A 22,081-nucleotide genomic window follows, 5' to 3' on the forward strand; every position below is an offset into this window, starting at 1 on the left:
TTTTTGCTATTTTCTTGTGCTTCAAATCCAAATTATGCCCATTGGGCATGCTAATTTCACTTTAGCTTCAAAACTCTACAATTACCGCTAATAGGTGCCTGGCTGAAATCGACTGCGTGGAAGCGAAATCAAAGTCCGCCCAAGAGCCATTCATTTGGGTTAATTGTAGGAAGAAGGAAGGTTTGAGACGGAATTACTACAAATTAACAAATCGCTGAAAATTAATTAACCAACTTGTTGGTTAAACTTTAACAATTTTCCATCCCATCCGCAGAGCAAATAATTTGAATTTATGCCAAATGGAAGACAACAGCTAAAAATTTGAATGGGAAAACAAAAACCCAAATTGCCATTAGGCCTTAACGCTCTGCTTAACTCGTTATTGGAGCTGAAATGGAAAAGAGCAAATAAAAATACTTGGATATATATAGAAAAGTCTATATAGAAAAGTTTTCAGCTGCCGGCAATTATCCTCAAGGCAAAAGGAAGCGGAATTGACTTAATTGATTTTCTTACCCAGCAGCCGTTACATTTTCAAAAAAGGATTTTAATAAGCGCATTGAGTTAGTATGTGTGTGTGTGTGTGTGTGGAAGTGTGAGTGTGGGTATTATCGCATCTTGTCTAAAGGGATTGTTGGCCTTTTGTTCGTTTAGATAACAAATTTTTTTGTCGGCTTTTTTTCACACTTCTTTTGTTGTTCTTGTAGGCGGACGTGCTCAAGTTGGGTCGAGGCTCGGCTCGGACCGGGTTGAAGGTTGAAGTTCAAGTGTGTCTGTTTGACCGGAAGTTAAGCTGTGTGTGTGTATGGGTATGTTATGCCAACAGCTTGTAAGTTTAAATATAATTTGGAAATTGTGTTTATTTAATTGCCCAGAAAGCCCATTCGTTCCCCTTCAATTTTCGCAGCTGATTGAGTTTAAGTGAATGAGGAAAGGCAAAGTATTCCATTAAATTTAAGTATGTGTGGGTAATGATGCCTGGTCGAACGTTTGAATAATATAGACCCTTGCCCATGTGTGCCAAATAAGATTAAAAACCCTTAACTACCAGAATCCAATTATTTAATATATTTTAGAGTGGTTAATGTGTTTCAAAAAGCTTTCCAAACCAACATTAAATACATAACTTAAAATACTGTATTTACTGCTTTTGACTGAAAAACGCTTTCCTTAGGTGGACATTAAGAATAAGCTCCAAAACGTTGATTAAATACAATTGTAACTAGGGATTGAAACAGACTATTATGCAAAGCAATAAATTATAAAACAATAGTTTGATTTGATAACTTTTTTATTAAACCACTTTTGGGCATCATTCAACTAGCTGACCTAGACAATGGAATATTGTGATCTAGAATCAACAGTTGCTAAACCAAATAATTACTCCCCTTGCTAAAAAGGAAAATCAAAAGAATATCCATGGATACATTTTAGCGTGATGTGACACGAATTCAATTAAGCCCCAGGATAGAGAGACACAGAGACTCTGCAAGAATGCAATGGAAACCATATTCATTTGCACCTAAGCATGGGAAACTTTTCAACACACTTCGAGAAAGTTTCGCCAAAGCGGATATTCTTGTAAACTTGGCAAAAATTCTCAAAATGCCATAACTAAAATAAGCAAGAGCGAAACAGAAATGGATATTGGCATGGTGGAAGGAGGCAGGAGGTCTGGTTACATATTATACCTCAGGGCAGAACCAGATTCCGAGCATGTTGAAGTTTTTCTGCAATGGCAGTGCAAGTGCTTGATGCAAATTATTTGGCCTAGAGGTTAACTAGGGTCGTTTAGCAAAATGCCTAACACACGCACTCCCCCACAAGCGCCACCACGCCCCAACGCCCCTACGTCTTTTTATGAGTTGCCCAGAGTCGCCTCTATGCATTGGCATTCATAAGAGTAAGTAAGGCATTTTTCTATGCTGAGCTGGGGATTTCGCCAGAGCCAGGAGGAGTCGAGAGAGCGTCTGCAGGCTCAACTCCTCGAACAAGAACAAGAACAACTACAACAACAATGACAAGTACAATAAATGCCTTTCAACTGCGGTTTCACATGCACTTGAAGTGAAGTGGCGAATGGGCGGGTTGGATTGTGGGCGTCTCGATGGTCTGTGTGCTCCAAGCCCCCGCCAAACCACCCACTCACCCACTTCATAAGCCTCAAGTGTAATTTTGAAGTGAAGTGCCTCGTATACTTGAAGTATGATAGCTGGCCTCTATCTCACTCTCTCGTCTCTCTCACTGTCTGTCTGACTGCGGCTTTACTTTAGTTTTGGGTCCATGCTAGGCTCCTCTTAATGAAACTTTATCCCAGGAGTGTTAAAAGTCTTGCCATCTGGCAGAATCCTGTCAAAGTCCTCCAACGCCTCCTCCAACTCTCTAGTCATATTGGTGCCCGTATATGTGTATTGACTCTATTGCTCTCACTCTCTGTCCTTATCGTTTTCTCTAATTCTCTCTGTATGGAAGTTGCACTTATTGAACATTGGGTATTTTAGTTCTTTTGTTCTATTATATTCTGATTTTTTCCAACAAATTAAGCAAAAACTTCAATTGAATATTGATTTTATAAAACAAACTGGACAAGGTTAATTTTGTCCATATTGAATTCATATTATAAAACTTAAAGCAAATATTTTGTCAATTTGCAATTTATAACTTAAATTCCACAGTCTTTTATACTAAGTAGCAGTCAATATTAGTTTGAATTGTTTAAAGTGAAAATATTTGTTCAATATGTTTGGGTAATATGGAAAGTTAAATGCCAAATATGGAGTTAATTCTTTTGACTTTCGATGTTATCACAGGGACTGTGACCGTAATTACACCTTTTAATATGCATGGTATACAAAAGTCGGTGCCACAACTTGGCTAATTGTCATTGACAAAATAAAGTTTAAACGAGCCATGAATAACATTTAAATTAACATTGAAATGTTTTTGACTACTTTTCTATTTTGTTCTATTTATTATCAACCTTTATTTTGATAGTTTGTTCGGCTTAAACTAATCTTAAACTACGTTGAAACCAATCCAAATTAAAAGCGGAGTAGGACAGAGAAATAAAGTTCCAGTTAATGCTTTATATGTGCGTAAATTTTGCTCCTTTAAACTAGATCAAAGGTTATTCCTTTTTATCTCCTAGTAGTTAGTTAATTAATACCTATGCTTTCAGAATAGGTCAAACACTCTCAAGTAGATTACTGTCTGACATTTAGTTGCTTAAACAAAACAAAACGTCTACACTTTCTGCATATTATACGAGTTCTCACATTCACTTGCAATTAGGATAAGCAGTTATTTGGCTTAAAGACACTAATTTTGGTAACCAGTTGTCGCATATGCCTGGTCCGGGAATGTCGTAATAGGAATCCACCAACCCGCAGTATTGACTCATTTGCTATGGAGGGCTGAAGCAGCCTTCTTGGAAAAAACCACAAAATGAGCGAAATAAAACTTCAACTTCAATTAGTTGAGCAATCGCAGGAAGTAAGTAATAAAACTTGCTCCTGCACTAGCAAGGTTTCCCAGTGATTGGCTCTAACAACAACCTAACAATAGTAGGAATTGAACATTTTCTAATGTCTGCCTCGTGCAGGACCTTCAACGCAAGGGAAGTGAAATCTTAATTGAGATTGATATGTTTATTTATGTGTGTATGGGTGTGTGTGTGTGTGTGTGTGTGTCATTCGTGTGTCTTTAGTTGTGCCTTTCTCTACAGGTATTCTCATTTTCCAATCTTGTTGTTTCATTCAAGGAATTATTTATCAGAACGATATAATTTTTTTCCGCCGAATTGTTTTTGCTGGACGTGTTAAAGTAATTAGTCGATAGACCGATATCTTTTTGCTCTTTTTTTGTGTCTGTATTGAACTTTGATTTTTGCTTTTGTGTCGAGTCAATCAAAGTGTCATGTGTCCTACAACTGGTTCCCTTTCCCACTCTCCCGTTTTCGGTTTTGTATGCCAATCCTTTTCTCATTCTGTCCACTGATTGATATGCACAAGAAAAATGAAAGGAGATGCAAGTGTGTGTATGCAAATTGCAGTCACTGTGCCTAAGTAACCATGCTTGTGGTCAGGTGTGTGGCAGAACGATGTGTGGAATTTAATGGCTGCTGTGGTAAACCGCACCAACGGCAAAAGGCGGATGTTAAATGGGTGACAGCAAAGTGTTCGATTTCCATTGACTCGCCACCATTTATCCATGATAGTTTTCACCCTGTGATACTCCTCTGAAGCGTTTGAGAAGCCAGAGATAATAAGTACGCGACTATTGAGTATATTAGAGTCCTCTAGACAGAGTGGAATGTATTTGTGGAATCACAAAGTTAAATAGGTTCTTATGTAATATGAAAAACATCTGCATTGACAAGTTTGTTGCTGGGCTAACATTAATAAGAAATATAATTGAGAACAGTTCCCTTACAACAATTGTCTTAGCGATTTAAGTAGTTTTTCTTTCCAATGAGAGTTATGTGGGAGTAACTTTAAAACAAGTATTTCAGCTTCAATTAAAACCTCTACAGAAATTCTATCCGACAATACTCTTTTACTTTTCAGCATCAATCAATAAAATCTCCATTCACTCCTCGTATAATCTCCAATTACAATTTCGTCTTTCCCCCTGTCAAAATATCAATAAAAGCAATTAAATTTTCTATTAACGAAATCAACTGTGGCAAATGCGGTGAGCACCGAGAAGCCCATAACAGCTACAATAGGAACAACTTCATCCACATCACTATCAAAACCATCATCGTCATGATCATCGACATCATCATCATCATCAAAATCAACAAGCAGCAGCGCATCATCTATAAAAACAATCAAAACCATAGCCAGCCGGCAATTGCCGTACAGAGTTCATCAAACCAGCGAGCAAAAAGAGGAAAAATAGGGGAAAGTACCCCAAAGCACAGCCCCAAGGCCCAACCTTCATCATGATAGGGATGAGGGATGAGAAGTAGAGGAGGGATGGAGGGGGTGTGGTGTGTATGTCGGCGTTATTGTTATTGCTTTTTGTCCAGAATCGCTTCACAATGCAGCAGCCTCATGCAAGTTTTTTTGGTTTTTCCCTTTTATTTTTTGGCTGCCTGCCAAAAACTCTTCATCATCAAAAAACATGAGAGGCAGCCGTCAGCCATACAACCCTGTAAAAATTAACATAGACCTGCGGAATACTGAAGGGGAAACTGTTGCCTTGTAGTCGGCTCAGATGTGCAGCAAATGAATGGGAAATTCGCCGTACTTCAAATGCTGATGAAGTTGGATTCGAGAGAGTAGCAGAAGCAGGAACTGAATCCGTGGATTCATTGCATTGCATGGGTTTTGCAATTGATGGGGAAGGGTTCGATGAGCAGATGAAATTATAAATCAAAGAATTCGTTGGCAAATTTTACAAATTTAAAGTGAGAGTGCTAAAATTCTGTATGGCTTCAAAGCGAAGAGTTATTCACATTTTCTTTTTTGCTCTATCTATTTGTTTTAAAATTTTCTTATGAATTTGTCCAACGTTTGTTATAGACAAAAAGATAATTTAATTGGAAACTTGGCTCAGTTGCCTTAAACTCGGTTGAAGCCTTTGAAAATAAATCAATAAATTGAATTTGATGTACAGGCAGTATCTATGTGACACACACTGACTCACACACACACAGGTTTCAATTAAATTTAAACACTTCACAAACATTGTTGTTGAGAACATCAAAGCAGAAGGGCACTTTGATTAGTCTCATGTCCAAGTACTTACAGCTACACGAAAATTCTCAACAGTATTTCAAAGTTTGAAGTCCTCATGAGGAAGCCACTTAAGCATATGTATGCAGCACTCAGGATATATGTTTATTAATTTATTAAATTATGTTGAATAAGACAAAAGTTTCAAAGTTTTCCTTTTGCCCCAAAATCAATTTTCAAATAACACAAAATTTATAAGTTTTTCTCAAGATAATTCAGGCGGGTCAAAGTCGAGTGAATTGTCAATGAAAGCACTTTCATATTAAAGTTTTCCCCCTAGAATTCCAATTTCATTCAATTCTTATCTAACCATAAGTAATGTATGTATATACATATCTAGGACTCTTTTTTCAAGTTTGGTGCGCCGATAAGCACACCATTTATAAATTTAACTTTAAATTTCACAATGTTACTTAAAAATCAGCAAAAGATTGAAAGAAATTAATCATAAAAAAGGTTCCCTCTTTGATTTTTGACATTTTACCACACCCGTTTTTAAACCGAAACAATCTTTGACGTGTTTATCTCAGTAAAGCCTTTCTTGGTCAAAATATCACGGAACAGATAACACACTACGTCGTAATTTGGACTGATTCGCTGGAGTTCTTAGATTTAAAACAAGATTATCTGGAATCGTGATTAATACGAATTTAGAAAATTATCTTATAGCCTTTTAATTTCTATTTTTTATAAAAAAACCCTTTTATAATTCAGAATAAATGTTTTCTTTCAGTGTTATTTGGAAAATAAATTCGAACTGTTTGCCCAAATCGTTTAACTTAAATTGCCGTAAATTTTCAGCCCACACAAACAAGTTGACTGAGGGCATAAAAAATTAATGTGGCCAAGTGTTGGGCCTTTCAATCTGAATCCAAAGGCAAGGTCCCTTGAAGCTGGCACAGCTTTTACTCCTTCTTGAGCTAAGAAGGCCATGAAACGGGCCGACGTCAAAGGCCAAAAAGTTAAGCGCAAGCTGGAGTTAAGTTCCTTTTCACTTTTCTCTGGTGTAGGCCCTTTGGGCATAATTTCGCAATTGCAGGCACATGTGGCACACACACACACGCACACTCTCACCCATTCACAGTGGGAATTTCTCATCCATGCCTTCGCACCATTTCACACTCCCTCTTCAATCAAGCACAATGGCCCATTGAATCTCTCCAAACACACACAAAACATACAACACTTTTACCACGGTCAGTTAACGTTTACGCATTGGCCACGCCCACCCGGCAGCTTCTTCCTTCAACCGCCCTACTTGTTATTTATATTATGACCACTCACAGTTGTTGGCTCATTGTCATAAATTTCTTCAAGTGTTTGCTCTGTGGCCCAGGCAAAACGAAAAAAAGCGTAAAGATTTTCCCCTCCCCCTCTCCCTCACCCAGTCGCTCTGTATAGTTTTTCTCTCTTTTTCCTCCCCATTTTGTTTGCATTGTTTTGTTTGGCCAACTGCCTAAGGGCTTTTGTAGCAGCTACACAATGGGCGCCTCTTGGCCAATTTAATAAATTCCATAAATTGTTTATGTTTAGCCTGCCCCACTGATGTATGTTTTGGTTGTTCTCTACGATAGAGCTCGACTGACTGGCTGGCTGACTGACATTGTCGTTGAATGCTTTGACATCTGAGTAGTTCTCTCGCTTTGTTTGCATTTTAGAAAGCCTGTTAAGAGACGCAAAACAAAGGCACTTCAATGCGTTGAAATAACTAAATTAGTGCCTAGTAAAGGGCCAATAAGCAGACAATAAACAAATCCAAGAGATACATTTTCAACAATTTTAAAATCAATTCATTGTACTGCACAAAATTCAGTCTAAGGGTATTAGAGTCACTGCATATCTTGATTGATCTGCATACCATATCGAAAGGAATTCAGAAAGGAATCAAAGTTGTATCAACTATCAAGGCGTTTAAGACGGATTACGGATTAACAAGTTCAAAAGCTGTCGATAAGTGTAAGCGAAATGGGCGAATAGTTCGAAGGAATAGTTGCGCCTAAAGATTATGCAGGTTACTATTTAAGATTGGAAATTAAACTGAAAAGATTTTGACCACATTTAAACACTAGAACACATTTAAAACCATTTAAAAGTGAAAACAGTGTTAAAAATTTCAAGAGTACCTATAGTTGTGATCTGTATTGACTTTTTATGATTCCAGGACTATTGAGTTTATTGTTTATTGGAAAAGTTAATATATTATTGGTTCTTGTTTCAGAAATGGTAAGCAAACATCGCCTCTCACTAATATATCGCGACTTTTACAGTGTCTGTAACAAAGCAGTTATCCAACAAAGACCCACATCAGTCTAGAACCAAAACAGAATTGATTGGCATCAGTGGATCATACATTTTGCCAGATATGTCCCTGAAAATATATCTGAGTTGACTTTGCTTCTCTTTCTTCAAGTCAATTAAAAGCAAATTATTTCGTCTCGCATAATGGAACCTTTATGTACATATTTATAAAAAACTGGCACGTTTTCTTTTATAGAAAAAAAAAGAAGAATTCCTTGCCCGTTTTCCGTGTTGTTGTTGATTTTTAATTACTGAAACTCCGCAGAGCTGCGAGACCCTCCAAAGACATTGGGCTTTGAACAAGGAACAGGGAGGAGTCGGCAATGGGTTGAGAGAGATGGGGATGGCTAGGGTGTGGGGGGATGTACATTACTTTGGCATTAAAAAAGTAAACTGGTCGCCAGCAAAATAATAAAAAGGAGACCAAAAAGAGTTTTGTGTGCCCACCACAAAAACTTGCTGAATAATTCAACAACGAATGTCCTGCCAACATTTTAATTTAAGTTTGCGCTTCGTTGCCTGGTTAGATAAGAAATTGTTGGACATTGGGTGGGGGGGGTTGGGTTGAATGTGTGTGTGTGTGTGGGGGGGGGGGGGGTCCCACTGACAGGGACTGAGAAGTTTGCCGTATTTATTTACACTTTTACTGGCCGTTGTCGTCACCGCCAAATGACAACCACAAAAATTAATAGAAAAGTTTCACTGGGCAAACGGAAAAATAGACGAAAGACGAAAGGAAAGTACAAATTATGCAGCAATTTCATTTTGATATTTTCTTCTTTCTTTGGTCTTTTTTCTGTTTTTGGTGTGTTGGCTTGTTGAAAGGATGTTAATGTAAATGACTGTCACAAAAGTAGCCAAAGAAAAAGAAGGCGGCAAAAGAAAGCAAAAACTTTTAATAATGTCTCAAAAGACACATTTCTTTTATTTTTTGGTCGGGAGGCTTTTGTTTCTGGTTCACACTTCATTTCAAATTCAGGCCGGGTTCTTTGTTGTGTATTGTGTGTGTGTGTCAGAAATGGGTCTGGCAATGAGGGCAAGGACTCGCGATGCCTAATTATTATTCGCAGGAATATAAGTCCTTGGCCATGGGTGGCACTCGATGTAAATTATGTTTATGCTTGCCTCTGCCCAATGCCATTAATTTTTATAGCCTGACTTTATGGTCCAGTTAAGACAGTTGTTGTCCCGAAAAAATTGCAGTTGGCCATAGATTGAGGTCAGTCAAGGAAAGGAAAAGTAAAGGAAAGGAAATGTGAATGTGTTCTTTTTGAAAGCCTTTATATAAGTATGAAGACAATTTTATCCCAAATGAGCTGCAATAACCTTATGCCTTCGTAGTATCACTGATCACTGAACATAGATCAGTAGATAGATCTTGCTTATGAATATTTATGATTTTAAACTAGTTTCCTACTGGTAACTGGGCCATTACATGCATTTATTAAGTCATTCTGAATGAACGATGGTAAAAAAATTATCTTTAAATTCTCATCATGAAAAGTTTCATTTAGCCTAAGCTAGAAACCGCGACACATATTCCGAGCTTTCATTGCTGGCCAAAATTCAGGCCATATGTTAAATGTCTGTACGTGCCAACTGAAAACGAGTCGTTGCCATGTCTGGTCCGCCCCTTTCTCTTTCCCGTCTCTATCTATATATCTCTCTCACCCGTCTGGGATTGTCGACATATCTTAATTCCCATAACCAGGCAAAAGCGTCTGCATGAATTTCAAATTCAATTTGGCGCATTTTACATATTTTTACATATATTAAACAAAGGACTCAACAACAACAAACAGAACGTTTTATTGCCTGAGCGACGGCTAACAAGGCACTTTTTCCGCCTCCCTTCGCCTCTATCACACACACACACACACACACACACAGCTTTTCCCTCTCACTTTTTGGATATATGTGTGTGTGCTTGTGACATTTATAATTTAGGTGCGAAGATTATATCGTTGCAATATGGTTAAAATTGTTGACAACTTAATTTGTAAAGTGGTTTCTGTGTGGCCGGTAAATTCCGCGTGCTCCTACAGAGGAAATATCACAGAGAACAAACTGTAATTTAACTGCGAGCAAAAGTCACGCAATAGCAACTTCAACGCCAGGTCCAACTCCGACTACAACTCCGGCTGGAGAGACAGGTGAGAAATGTGCTGAAGAAGAAGGAGAAAAAGAATATTGAGAACGGAGTGAGGACAGGAGCAATTGGCAATTGGCATTGGCCAATTGAATTATTGAAAAATTAAAAGTGCTCAGGGAGAAAATTGCTCAACATGGAAATGCATTTTACCGTGTCGTGAAAAATTGCCTGAATAATGTAGCATACTTTTACGGGCTGCAGCTGACGTTTCCCGATTCCTGCTCTCTTCACGCAACTAGGCCATCGTCTGGGTCTTTAATTGCCGTCATCTGTTTGTTAATTGCTACATAATTGTTTGAAATAAATTCACTTACGAGTCGGCTCGTTTCGTTGCCAAGATGTCGACATACTCCCCGGCGCTCTTCATCCCACCATACTCCACTCCTTGGATCCAACGTCCTGATGACATGGCGTATGAGTAATGTGCTGTAAAATGTCACACAATTCGTGATGGTTGGCATCGCGCAATTTGCATGTAGTTTAATTCTCCACTGAGCTAAAGGAAAATGCGCATTTCCCATATTGTTGTGATGATGTGTGCAAGACAACTGATTGTGAGTGAGTGAGTGATGAATTCAGGAAAAGGACTTTCATATCTGGATGGCGAATAGCCGTACATCTGTAAATTGAATGTGGTTTAAAAACTTTACTGAATATATGTAAAAGAGATTTGCGTTTAACTGAATCTAATTAAAATCAGAATAGACTTCAACATGACTTTCGCGTTGAAGTTGAATATGAAATAGCTTAAGAATTACTTCAGTGACTCAAACACAAAATTGAAGTGAATACGATATTTAGTGAGTTTAAGGACATTCTTATCAATCATATGAACCATATTTGTGGCAAAGTAAGCATGCTTATATATGTCTTTCGATTTCAATCAAATTTAAAGGAATTTATCTTATGCATGTTAGTTAATTATCCAGTTTTATCAACTTGTGTTCATACTTTATAAGGATCCAATAATTATACATATTAATTGATTGGGGCAGGACATGTTCAAAGTGTTCCTTAAAATTAACGTCGCGTCATAGTTTCACATTTCTACTCAGCTCAGTTTAGAACTTTACACAAAAACAACGAGATATTCTTGAATTTTTATCGCCGTGAAATATGTTGAGTTATACTTTAATCTTTTTCGTGGTATTCAGTATAATTTTAGCACGGCTGACTTAAAAGCAAATAGCATTAAGCTTCAAATGAAAAATTGAAGAAATGAACATAAAACTAAACTCCATTAAAGAGGATAGGGTTTCATTGTGTGACTGAATGCCGGTCAAGTCGAGTTTCCATCAAAATGTTTCATCTCTCGTCCTTCTTTCCTTGCCCATCTTTCAGCTGAGGCACTTTACAAATGTTTCACAAGCGTTTAAGAAATTTGAGTTAGCAGCAAATCTCATTCGCTTGAAAAATAAAACTGCTAAATTGAAAAACGCTTAAACATTTTTACAGCTTTTAACACGGAGCCGCATATTGAATTACGTTGCTAGCCAGGGCCATTGCCAGGGCTCTGGACTCAGACTCCGGGACGCAGAGTAGAGTACTCTGCCACTGGACATTGCCTTCTTCCTGTCGTTCGTCTGCTAGAACTTTTTAACTTCTTCCCCGGCAGCTGCTGTCTATGCCTTCCTTTTCCCCACCAGTGTTTCTCTTTATTTTTCCTTTTTGACTGGGGGAAAATGCTCAACACGATTTTCGCTGTTGATTTACGTTTTAGCACGTTTTTCGTATAGTTGGGAGTCAGGTTTTCCTTAGCTCCTCTCTCTGTATCACACCTTTTCAATTTTACCTGCCAACGTGCATTTGAAGATTATTGTCCTGGACAAAAAAAAAAAGGACAAGGAAAAAACACTGCACTTTTTTATCGTAGGATTTAATGAGCAATTTTTCATTTTGATTTGGATTTCAAGTGAACAGCAGTTGGCTGGGATGTCAGCTTATCCATGCCTTGCTCTCGTCTATGGTTCATTTTTTGTCCTGTTGTCGTCTAATGTCAACATGTTTCGACTGTCATCAGTCAGATCTGTTTGCCTTTGCCTAGGCTAAAAAAGGTTTCTACGAGCCACCTGAAAACTGACCTGGCTCTTTATGCAAACGCAACTGACCATTCAATTTATCAGGCTCGACGGGGAGGCCCTTGTTCCCGCCTCCGATTCCGGCCAGCTACTCGGGCTCCTGCAGTTTCGCTCTTTTCGCATTTCCGCTTTGTGCAAACAAAACGCGACTGCTAAATGCCAGAGAACTCGGACTACTTTCAACAGATTAGATTTGGAAAGCTCAACTATGGGATACCCCTTTTGGAAAATCAACGGCTGGCTTCCAAAAATGGGTCTAAGCTAGATTCTAAAAAGAAGCTTGTTCTAAAAAGTTGCGCCAGTTAGACCGAACCAGCCAAGCTATGAATACCCGTACATACCTCGTAGCGGCAAATCAAATTTGACTGCGCTTTTTTCGACAAATTTATTTTTACCTCCCTGCTCGACAGGCTGCAGCTTCTCCTGCAGTCTTCTCCTTCTGTGCGTGTGAGTAAACACAAATTGTCGGCATACCTTTTGCTGTTGGGCTGGCTTTAAGAGCCCGGCTGTTGGTTTTATGCCCCTCGCTTAATATTTAAATGCATGTTATATGAGCATCTAAAACTGCAAATGCAAATCCGCGCCGCTTCACTTGGCACGTTCTCTGTCAAACATTAAAATGTGAGTCGCTAGCATTTACGAGAGACACGCGGAAGGCCACATCTTTGAATGGCTCGAAGATGACCATGACCAAGTTCTACCTTTAATATTGGTCCACCTAATCTCGGCTGGTTGCCGTCAACCAAATGGTTGTCATAAACAAAACCCCAGCTCAGACCCACACACACACACACACTCACACAACATTGGCTCAAGGTGCCGATTCCTTGACTTTTTATTTCCTCCATTGCCAATCCATTGTCCTTAAGTAAAAACCAAAGAGCGTACTATGGAAAGAATCAAAAGTGTTTGCCGTCGCAAGAAGCAGTCAGATCAAAAAATAAATTTTCAAACATTTAGTCTTTATAAAATGATTAGACATAGATAGTCACTATTGGTCCCAGTCTCCAGTGTTAGATATGAATATATTTTACAAGACTCCTTTCGAAGTTACAATGTGGAATTTGCATTTTTACGTCAACCTTCCTCTATGTTGTTTATTATGTTGCAATTTCAGAAGTTTCAATAGGATAAGTATCTTTCGTAGATTGACTTATCCGAATATCTTTCACCTATTTGTGATTTATGATCTGAGTCAGAAAAGCTGATATTTGAAATCAAGTGAAAGAGTTCAGTAGACAATATTTCAAGAGCGTATGTTTTGGTTTTTTAGTTTTTTGGAATCACTCCTCTGTTTGTTCCACTGTTTGTATCAACTTCCCCTGTGAGATTTCGGTGGGCTCCTTCAGGATTTTTATGGCCCCATCTTTTTTGCCGACCATTGCCTTAAACATTCTGCTGTTGTTGTTGTTGCTGTTCTGGCTGTTACTGTTTTTGGGAATTTTCGGTCTTATACGTCTTGCCCAGGCCGTTTATTGTCGTTTATTTGTCTTTTTGCCATTTTTATATTTACGCATATAATCGCTTTCAACGCCGTTTGCCGCCGCCTTGGGAAATCGTGAGCGATGGCCATCTCTTGCCCTCTTCCTTACTTGTTGTTTTTTCTTGGGAGGGGGAGTGTGGGGGGTTGGGTTTGGGTTTTTGGTGAGGGTTTTGGGTTTCGGTTTTGTTTGTGTTTGGACTTGAGAGCCGCTTATAAATATGATGTTATCGCTTTTTATGGGTCCACTTTTATTGCCAGCAATCAGTCTTCTGTTTTGTTTGCTGATTGCTTGCCATTATTCAAATGTATTTGTTTAATTCTTGGGGATTGGACGAACCACAAATCATTTTAAATCCACAATATGTCAACAAATATTTGAAGGGGATTTCTTATTCTCATTTTGTCTTGGCTGTTGAATTGTCTTATTTAACAGAGACAACGTTAAGGGGTGCATACTATGTACATGATTAAGAGAGTGAATGGGGCGAGTGTTGGAAGTGGGGGACGCCCGGAAGAGCTGCCTAATCAGTTCTGCTTCAGTTCATAATCACATTGCGTATAAGTAATTAGTTTAGCGATGACAAGCTGCACTGCTTACACCGTGTTTCTCCCCCGGTCTTGTCCTTGTCCTTGCCCGACTGCTTCTTCTCCGCCCAGTCAGTTATCAATCCATCTGCCGTCTGCTGATATATGCACTTTGTTGACAAACGAGCTGATTAAATGCCAGCTCTCGGTCATTATGCAATTAAATGGCTTCAGAGTTTGTGGGCATTGGTTTATTGGCAATGAGACGAGTGAACCATCCGTCGAGTGGGACTCCCAACTAACCAGTCATTCAGTCAGTCAGACAGACACACCAGACAGACAGTTAGACCTACAGATCCGATTGTGTGTGGATGTTAAGGGCATTAAACTGTGTACACTTATTTAAACAGACATTTCCAAGTGTGAATTGGAAAAATTTTATTAATTTTCACCTCTGATGATTAAATAGTGGAAAGAAAACAAAAAGACAAGGGAACAGATTCTCCTCTTTATTGGATTTAAAATAAAATTTTAAACAAAAGTGTTTTCTGTGTACTGTCTATTTTCTATTAGTGCTCCAAAAAACGATTTTACTTCTGACATAAGTTGAAAGTTTGATTTTTAAATTGGAGTTCTTGAGGGACTTTTAATAGATAGTTTAAGCAAGCCTTATATCTAGCCTTAACTTGTATCTAAGAAAATTGTCGTGCGATAGGAAAGCCACGTGAAATCTCTTTCAGTTACTCAAATCGAAATTCTCGGTAAGAAGGAAACATAAATATAATTTACAAGGCAACCATAAAAAAAACATGCAAGTGCAACATATGAAATGCTTTATGCAAATTGTTTACATTTTTCTACAAAGAGAGACGGAGAGAGATAGAAAGAGAGAGAGAGACAGAGAGAGAGAGAAGGAGCGACACAGAAAAAGGAAAACCAAACCAACAACTACCTCTTACGAGGAGGAAAAAATCCTGATGCAACCCAAAAGTATGCAATGAAATTTTTCACAGCACGCCGCACACACACAAGCACACAGGCGGGAGTCAATGCCAAAGGCAAACCGAAAATAAGAAACCGAGAAACGGGGAGGATATCGCCGCAGTTGGAGTTGAAGATGAAGTTGGCTTCGGAGTGGGGCTTAAGCTGAGATATTTATATAGGAGACCGCAAAACAAATTTCGAATGCAGATATATTCACCCAACTTGAGTAAACGAATGAACCAGAACAGAAATTCGCATATGGATTTTCCAAATGTGTAACAAGTTTTATTTTTTCGTTTGGGTTTTTTGTTTTTTTTTTCGCTTAACTTTATTGGCAAGTTGCCTGAAAGTGACTGAGTCTCCGACAATGTAATCTGTTGTAAGACAAAGCCAGCTTGCACTTAACAGCTCAATTTACCATTTTCTTCATCCATCTTTCCCCTTCCCGACCTCTCTCCTTAGTTGGTGTGTTTTAAGCAAGTTGATTGATTGAACTGCGATATAGAAAACTCATTAAGAACTTTAATTAAATCGAGACAGCAATAATATGAACAATGTGCAAGCAAAAAGAAAACTCTCATTATTCATAGCGAACGACACGAAAATTGCAGCAGCTGCAGCAAAATATGAAAAACACCAAAACAAAGAATGAAAAAATACACTTACTTATACCATAAAAAGAATGTGCGAAAATGTGTCAGAAAGTGAGCGAAAACATAAAATATGGTAGCAGTAGCAGCACCTCGACACCATCGTTCCCCCACAACGCCAGCAAACTCCTCCCCGGCGACGCCTCCTGCCCCACATTCTGGCTCCCCATTCATGAATCATGCTACGTGCTCGGCTCCGAGAGCTCTCGGAGGCGAATCCCGCTTGGAGTGGATGACGATGACAGGATCCAGGTGACGGCTGTGCTGTGGCTTCGTTTAGGGCTGTGTTTAACATTTTAATAAATGATTGTGACAAATGCACAAGCATGGATTTACTTCAAAAAACGTTGTAAATATTAATGCCGACTGCTCGCTCATTTGGGAGGCAGAACCCCCAAAAGCGTTTAAGCAGGAAGTGCATACACACAGAAAACTGCTTCAAAAGGTAACAAAAGTAACAAAATCCATACGCAATTTGAAAATATTTCGCTTGGTTTATAGATATGCAAATCGGAAATTTCTTCTGGAAGTCTCTTAATAGCTCTTCTCTTACGAAAAATGGACTGGGAGGCTTCAGTTGAGTAATTCTTGAAATGACATTAATAGTAATAGTACAGATCCGAAAAAAACGCTCTTTTCTGTAAAATTGCATTAAATGAGCTGAATTGTTAATTATATTAGGGAAAAATATATTTTTACAGTTCTTTGTACACATTGAACTTCATTAAATTCTCCATCGAATGGGATAGATTTTTCACCAAAATCGAAATTGGATAGATTATGTCGACTTGTAAAATAGAGTTAGGTATACTTACTACTTACATATACTTACTGTAATCAGTGTTTACACTGCTTCCGAAATAAAGAAAAATATAAAGATGTTCTTAAAAATATTTGTACTTAACAGGCAATGAATATTATTAATATTATTGTTAAGGAACGGCTGATGAATTCTGAATTTTAATATTTCAGGATTTTGTATTTATGGTACATGGTCACACTTTTTTTGGCTGATGCAATATTAAACGTCATAGTGAAATAATAATGTATGTTGAGTTTAGTTAATTGCTAAACAGAAAACATCACATGGAATCTATTTTTACCTAAATGCAAACCAGAAAAGTTTTTTTTTAACCCTTTCGACCCTATGGAATGAAACTTTTTTTTTCACTCTTAATCTTTTTATATGAATTTTAGAAGAATTTAGGTCAAAATGCTAAGTTGCCACCGCCCACCGATTTGGGGGCTACAGAAAGTTGCTCGTGAGCAACATTAAACTTTAAAAATAACTCACCTAATTATTCATTTATGATTATATATAGCATATAGCAAATATGAGCATATATACTTTGTTGCTGATGTTGCTCACAGGCAACGCTGGGGTGGAAAGGTTTGAATATCGCCAACTGTAGTTTATATTTCGTAATTTAAAGTGATGAAAGACCAATAAAAATACATACATATGTACATTTTGGTGTTAAATTAAGTATTTATAGGATGAGGTTTCAATTAGTTTTACTAGGCTTATAACCTTGAGAATTGTTAATTGCAAAATATGTCTTTTTTATCTCTTTTCAATTTTGGGACACATCACCAGACACTTAAAAAACGGTCAATATTGACAGACTAGAACTGTTTACTAATATTGTTTAAAAATTGCATAAAATCATAATTTAAAAAAATTAAAATAACATAATTTAAAAATAATTTTAAAAAAAATTCGACTTTTTTAATTTTGCCGCCATTGTGTAATCAAATCTCATGTGTACAAAAGAAAGTAAAAACTAAGAATTTTTTAAAAAAGCCCGCTTGATTCTTCCCACGAAACGCGCAAATGGCCACACTAAAAGCGTATAATATACAAAGAGAAAGACAGGCACACTCTTTCGATAAAAATAAACAATAAGACCACATGTGCATCAATGTTCTACAAAATTTAAAATCTACGAACAAAATAGCAATCCGCAGGGATTGGTAAACAAAAATAACTTTAAGAAATTTGAACATTATAAATCTAGGTCAATGGGTCATGACTGCATTAAATAAGTATCATCATTATCTCAATGTTTCTAGTCTTTCATTATTGAAAATTCTTAAATAATTATGAAGTGAATAGTTGGAGTGAAATGTGATTACCTAATCTATACAATTTTGTCAATATTTAACAATTAATTTGCTGCTTCAGTTGGTTTGACATATTCAAAGAGCCAAACAAATTACAAGTTCATTAATCAGTTGTTACAACTTGAAATGTTAGGATTTCTGTAGAACTCCAACATTGAATGCTTCGATTTTTTGCGTGTCCTAAATCTATGTTAGTCCAAAATCCTTTACCAAATACCTTTAGTCTTTCACAGAAAACTTTTACTATTGAATATTTTTGTCGATGTTGTCCCCAATTTTCATGCTGAATGCAACACCTTTCACCTTTCGCTGAAACTTTGGCCAAATGTCAGAAGGAAAACGAAAAGTTTTTGTGTGCAACGTGGAAAACTGCAAACGTTGCCAATTTTCACGGAAAAACAATTAAACTTGAACTTTTGTCATATGAATCAGAAAAAATAAAAAAACTGTAAAATTGAAACATAAATGGAACCAAAAACTAAAAGCACAGCAGGAAACTCGCCATATCAGCAAAACATGGCCAGGCGATGCTTTTTGTCCAAGTTTGGCGCTAATTAATTTTTATTTATTACATTTGCGAGTGGCCAGGCGAAAATGTTTTCCCAATTAAATTTCTCTAACTATTTGTTTCTCTCTTTCTTTTTTTTGCAGGAAAACACACTCGCCTGGATACGCAACAGACGGCACAGGAAGGTAATTAATATGGTGACTTTTGCCTTTTATTCTGCTCTCTTTCCCACCCACTGGGCTTCCTTAGCGGAGTGCTTTCAACTGAAGTCATCGCACATTCACTGCAGCAAAAGGCACGATTGTGTATGGCGACAGTCACTGGAAACCATTCAGACCAAGTTGAATCTTCTCAAAGCACATGCTCTGTTCTTATAGATGCTGATTTCCCACGCTTCGCCGAACCGATTGCCAATGTAACCGTTTCCATTGGACGGGATGCTCTACTCGCGTGCGTGGTGGAAAACCTGAAGGGTTACAAGGTGGCCTGGGTGCGAGTGGACACACAGACGATTCTCTCCATACATCACAATGTTATATCGCAAAATAATCGGATAAGTTTGACCTATAATGATCATCGATCGGTAAGTCAAAAGTTTCTTTCAACTTTCTTTATTTGCAATTGAAACTTAATCATCAAAAATCTGATAATAATCATAGACTTAGCCGCAATTGTTGAAGGACATTTCTATAAAAGTACATATGAGTGGTTCTAATACAATCCAATTACTTTGATGGCTTGAAATAACCATAATTTTAATTTCAATATTGGAAATTATTCAACAATTTATTACCTTATGACTTTACCTTCAACTTTTGCATTAGTTAAATCAAGTTTAAGTATTTATAATAGATCTTTAAATTGTGGTTAATTCGAGAAATGAATATTTCAATATTTCCAGTGGTACTTGCATATCAAAGAGGTTGAGGAAACGGATCGCGGTTGGTACATGTGCCAAGTGAATACGGTAATGAAATAAATTGCAAACAAATATTTCTTAAAGTACTTTACTTTATTTTATTATGATGTTCTTCGCAGGATCCCATGCGGTCCAGGAAGGGCTACCTGCAGGTGGTGGGTAAGTACTCGACATTATCCACAAGCCAATGCCAATTGACCCCTTGCAAGACGCAACTGGCGCTTAACTCATTGAACTTTGCTTACCCCCTGGTCGGTTTCCCTCTTCCAGTGCCCCCCATGATTGTCGAGGGCATGACCAGCAATGACATGGTAGTGCGCGAGGGTCAAAATGTCTCGCTGATGTGCAAGGCACGCGGTTACCCCGAACCCTATGTCATGTGGCGTCGCGAGGACGGCGAGGAAATGCTAATTGGCGGGGAGCACGGTAAGCTGGCACTCTGCTCCCAGGCAGCTGCCGGAGAGGTGGGATTAATCTGGTTTCGTTTCGACCTTCTTCTCTTGCAGTGAACGTTGTCGATGGCGAACTGCTGCACATAACGAAAGTGAGTCGTCTCCACATGGCAGCCTATTTGTGTGTGGCCTCCAATGGTGTCCCGCCGTCGATTAGCAAACGCGTCCATCTGCGTGTGCAATGTGAGTGCAAATTGTGTTACTATAAAGCTAGGAAATTACAATTTTGAGAGGCTAAACAAATTTCCGATCAATAGCAGATAAAAATGTACCCAAAACGACAAAAGAAGCGAAATCTGTTCCCTGAATTCAGTCAAAAATTTAATTCTTTATACTAGACACTTTCCAATCGTCAGTTCTGTTGGGAATTAAAAACGTTTTCTGATGATCAATTGGAAACAAAAATTCCAAATTCACTGGTTTTAACAGTGCCAGAAAGTTCTCTAAAAACCATGCCAAATGTAATGGCTTTAGCCTCTGCAGAGTCTGAAGTTTTCCTTGCAATCCGGCATAATCGGTCAAACAGATGCCAATGTCCATACGGACACCCAATCTTCGGAGATTAAGGAGACCAACTTTGTTCGAACCTTGTTTAAAATTGTTATCGTTATACTAATTTTATTCGATCAATTTGTCAATGATTAAAATGGCACATAAACCTTGTCTGCTTTGTCACTGAATCTTCACCATGGCTAACAGGGATCTGTTGACATTATTCATTTTTCAGTTAAGAAAAATGTTCCATACACATCTGAAATTAACTTTATAGAGTTAGTTGCTAAAACCTTAAGCTGATTTCGAAAATCTTCTTATATAAAATCGAGTTACTCGACTTCCATGATGGGCTATGTTAATAAATATTGTATATAGAGAATAGAATCACCATTATTCATTGCACTTTTTATTGTTGTTCCATTTAAGAGGAAACGAAGACATCTGACAATGACCGTCTCTGGAACTTGGTAATAACAATCCGTTTAGCCTTATCCGAATTTTGCATTACTTAAAATAAAGTGCCAATAAAAAGCATGAGGACTTCTTGTTTTAAACTCACTAAAAAATGTTAACAAAACGTTGGGTAACCTGAAAAACGGAAGTGCCAAAAATAACGTAAAATCCATTTTGGAATCAACTCTTGTGTAATATTTATGGTCTGTTGAGAGGACGAACGAGCCAACCAACGAAAGGCATACGAGGAAATGGGGGTTTAACGCGCAGGGTGGGAGGGGAGCAGCGCGTTGTTTAATGCGTAAAATACACAAAACAAGGAGAGGCAGGAGCCGGTGGAAATAACTGGTAGGCAGATAGGATTCTTTACTCAACCCTCCCATCTCTCCATTGCATCTCTTTGCAAACTGTTGCCAATGCAGTTTTTGGGGCAATAACCGCAATGCGTCCTCAACATTGGCATACAAAATGGATGGGAAAGGACCTGAAATAGGTTGGGGCTGGCCCATTCTGGGTGAGGGAAAGGGGCGGAGTGGGGCGTTGGCGGGTTGCTGTTACCAACGCACTTGGCCGAAAATCGACCAAAAGCTGCAGTCACGTTAAATTAATTTACCTGTGAGAGAGTAATGGACGCAGTTAGAGATGACAACGTGATAAAATGTCTTTTGATAATCGTACAAAAAAAACATCATTCAATTGGTAGCACTTATTAGTGCTATAAAAGGAAATACAGTCAATATATCTCGTATACACCTAGACCTCGCTTTGCGTCGTTTCGTTTTGCGTTTTTTCGAAGTTGCGTCGCTGCTTTATTAGTACTAACTTTCACCGTGCGTCGTTATATTCTCGTTGATGCGTTGTTTTGAGTTCGAGTGATTAACTTTTTTTCTTCTAAATCAGCCATTCTGGCAACGCCAATATCAACTTTTACCAACATTGGCCTTGAATTTTTGGCAGTTTTACGTTTTTGAACATTGACATCTACCTTACCTACTTCTGTTTATAATTGCGTCTTGCTATCAAAACTCGGGGACGGTTAAGTAGAAATGTTCGAAGAACAGTTTTTAACCTCTAAACAAGAAATTTATTTAAATTTACAAAAAAAAAAGCTATTCACCAAACTTTGGACAAATTTTTGGTGAACGAAGCTACTAAAAACTCATAAAGATAAAATAATTAAATAAGTTATTTTGATTTTCTTTTTAGAAAATCAAGTATT

The 22,081-nt window shown here is 37.9% G+C and overlaps 1 protein-coding gene across 1 annotated transcript in view; it reads left to right on the plus strand.

The window, feature by feature from the left end:
• LOC6644066 overlaps positions 1-22,081 on the plus strand; it is a 59,406-nt gene that overhangs the window by 21,063 nt on the left and 16,262 nt on the right. Inside the window, exons 3-8 of the mRNA XM_023176754.2 lie at positions 18,687-18,728; positions 18,921-19,126; positions 19,445-19,510; positions 19,582-19,621; positions 19,733-19,888; positions 19,969-20,097. Coding sequence (XP_023032522.1) covers positions 18,687-18,728; positions 18,921-19,126; positions 19,445-19,510; positions 19,582-19,621; positions 19,733-19,888; positions 19,969-20,097 — 639 coding nt within the window. The remainder of the gene's footprint in view (positions 1-18,686; positions 18,729-18,920; positions 19,127-19,444; positions 19,511-19,581; positions 19,622-19,732; positions 19,889-19,968; positions 20,098-22,081) is intronic.

This window comes from Drosophila willistoni, assembly GCF_018902025.1.
Source record: "Drosophila willistoni isolate 14030-0811.24 chromosome 2R unlocalized genomic scaffold, UCI_dwil_1.1 Seg167, whole genome shotgun sequence".
Taxonomy (NCBI): Eukaryota; Metazoa; Arthropoda; class Insecta; order Diptera; family Drosophilidae; genus Drosophila; species Drosophila willistoni.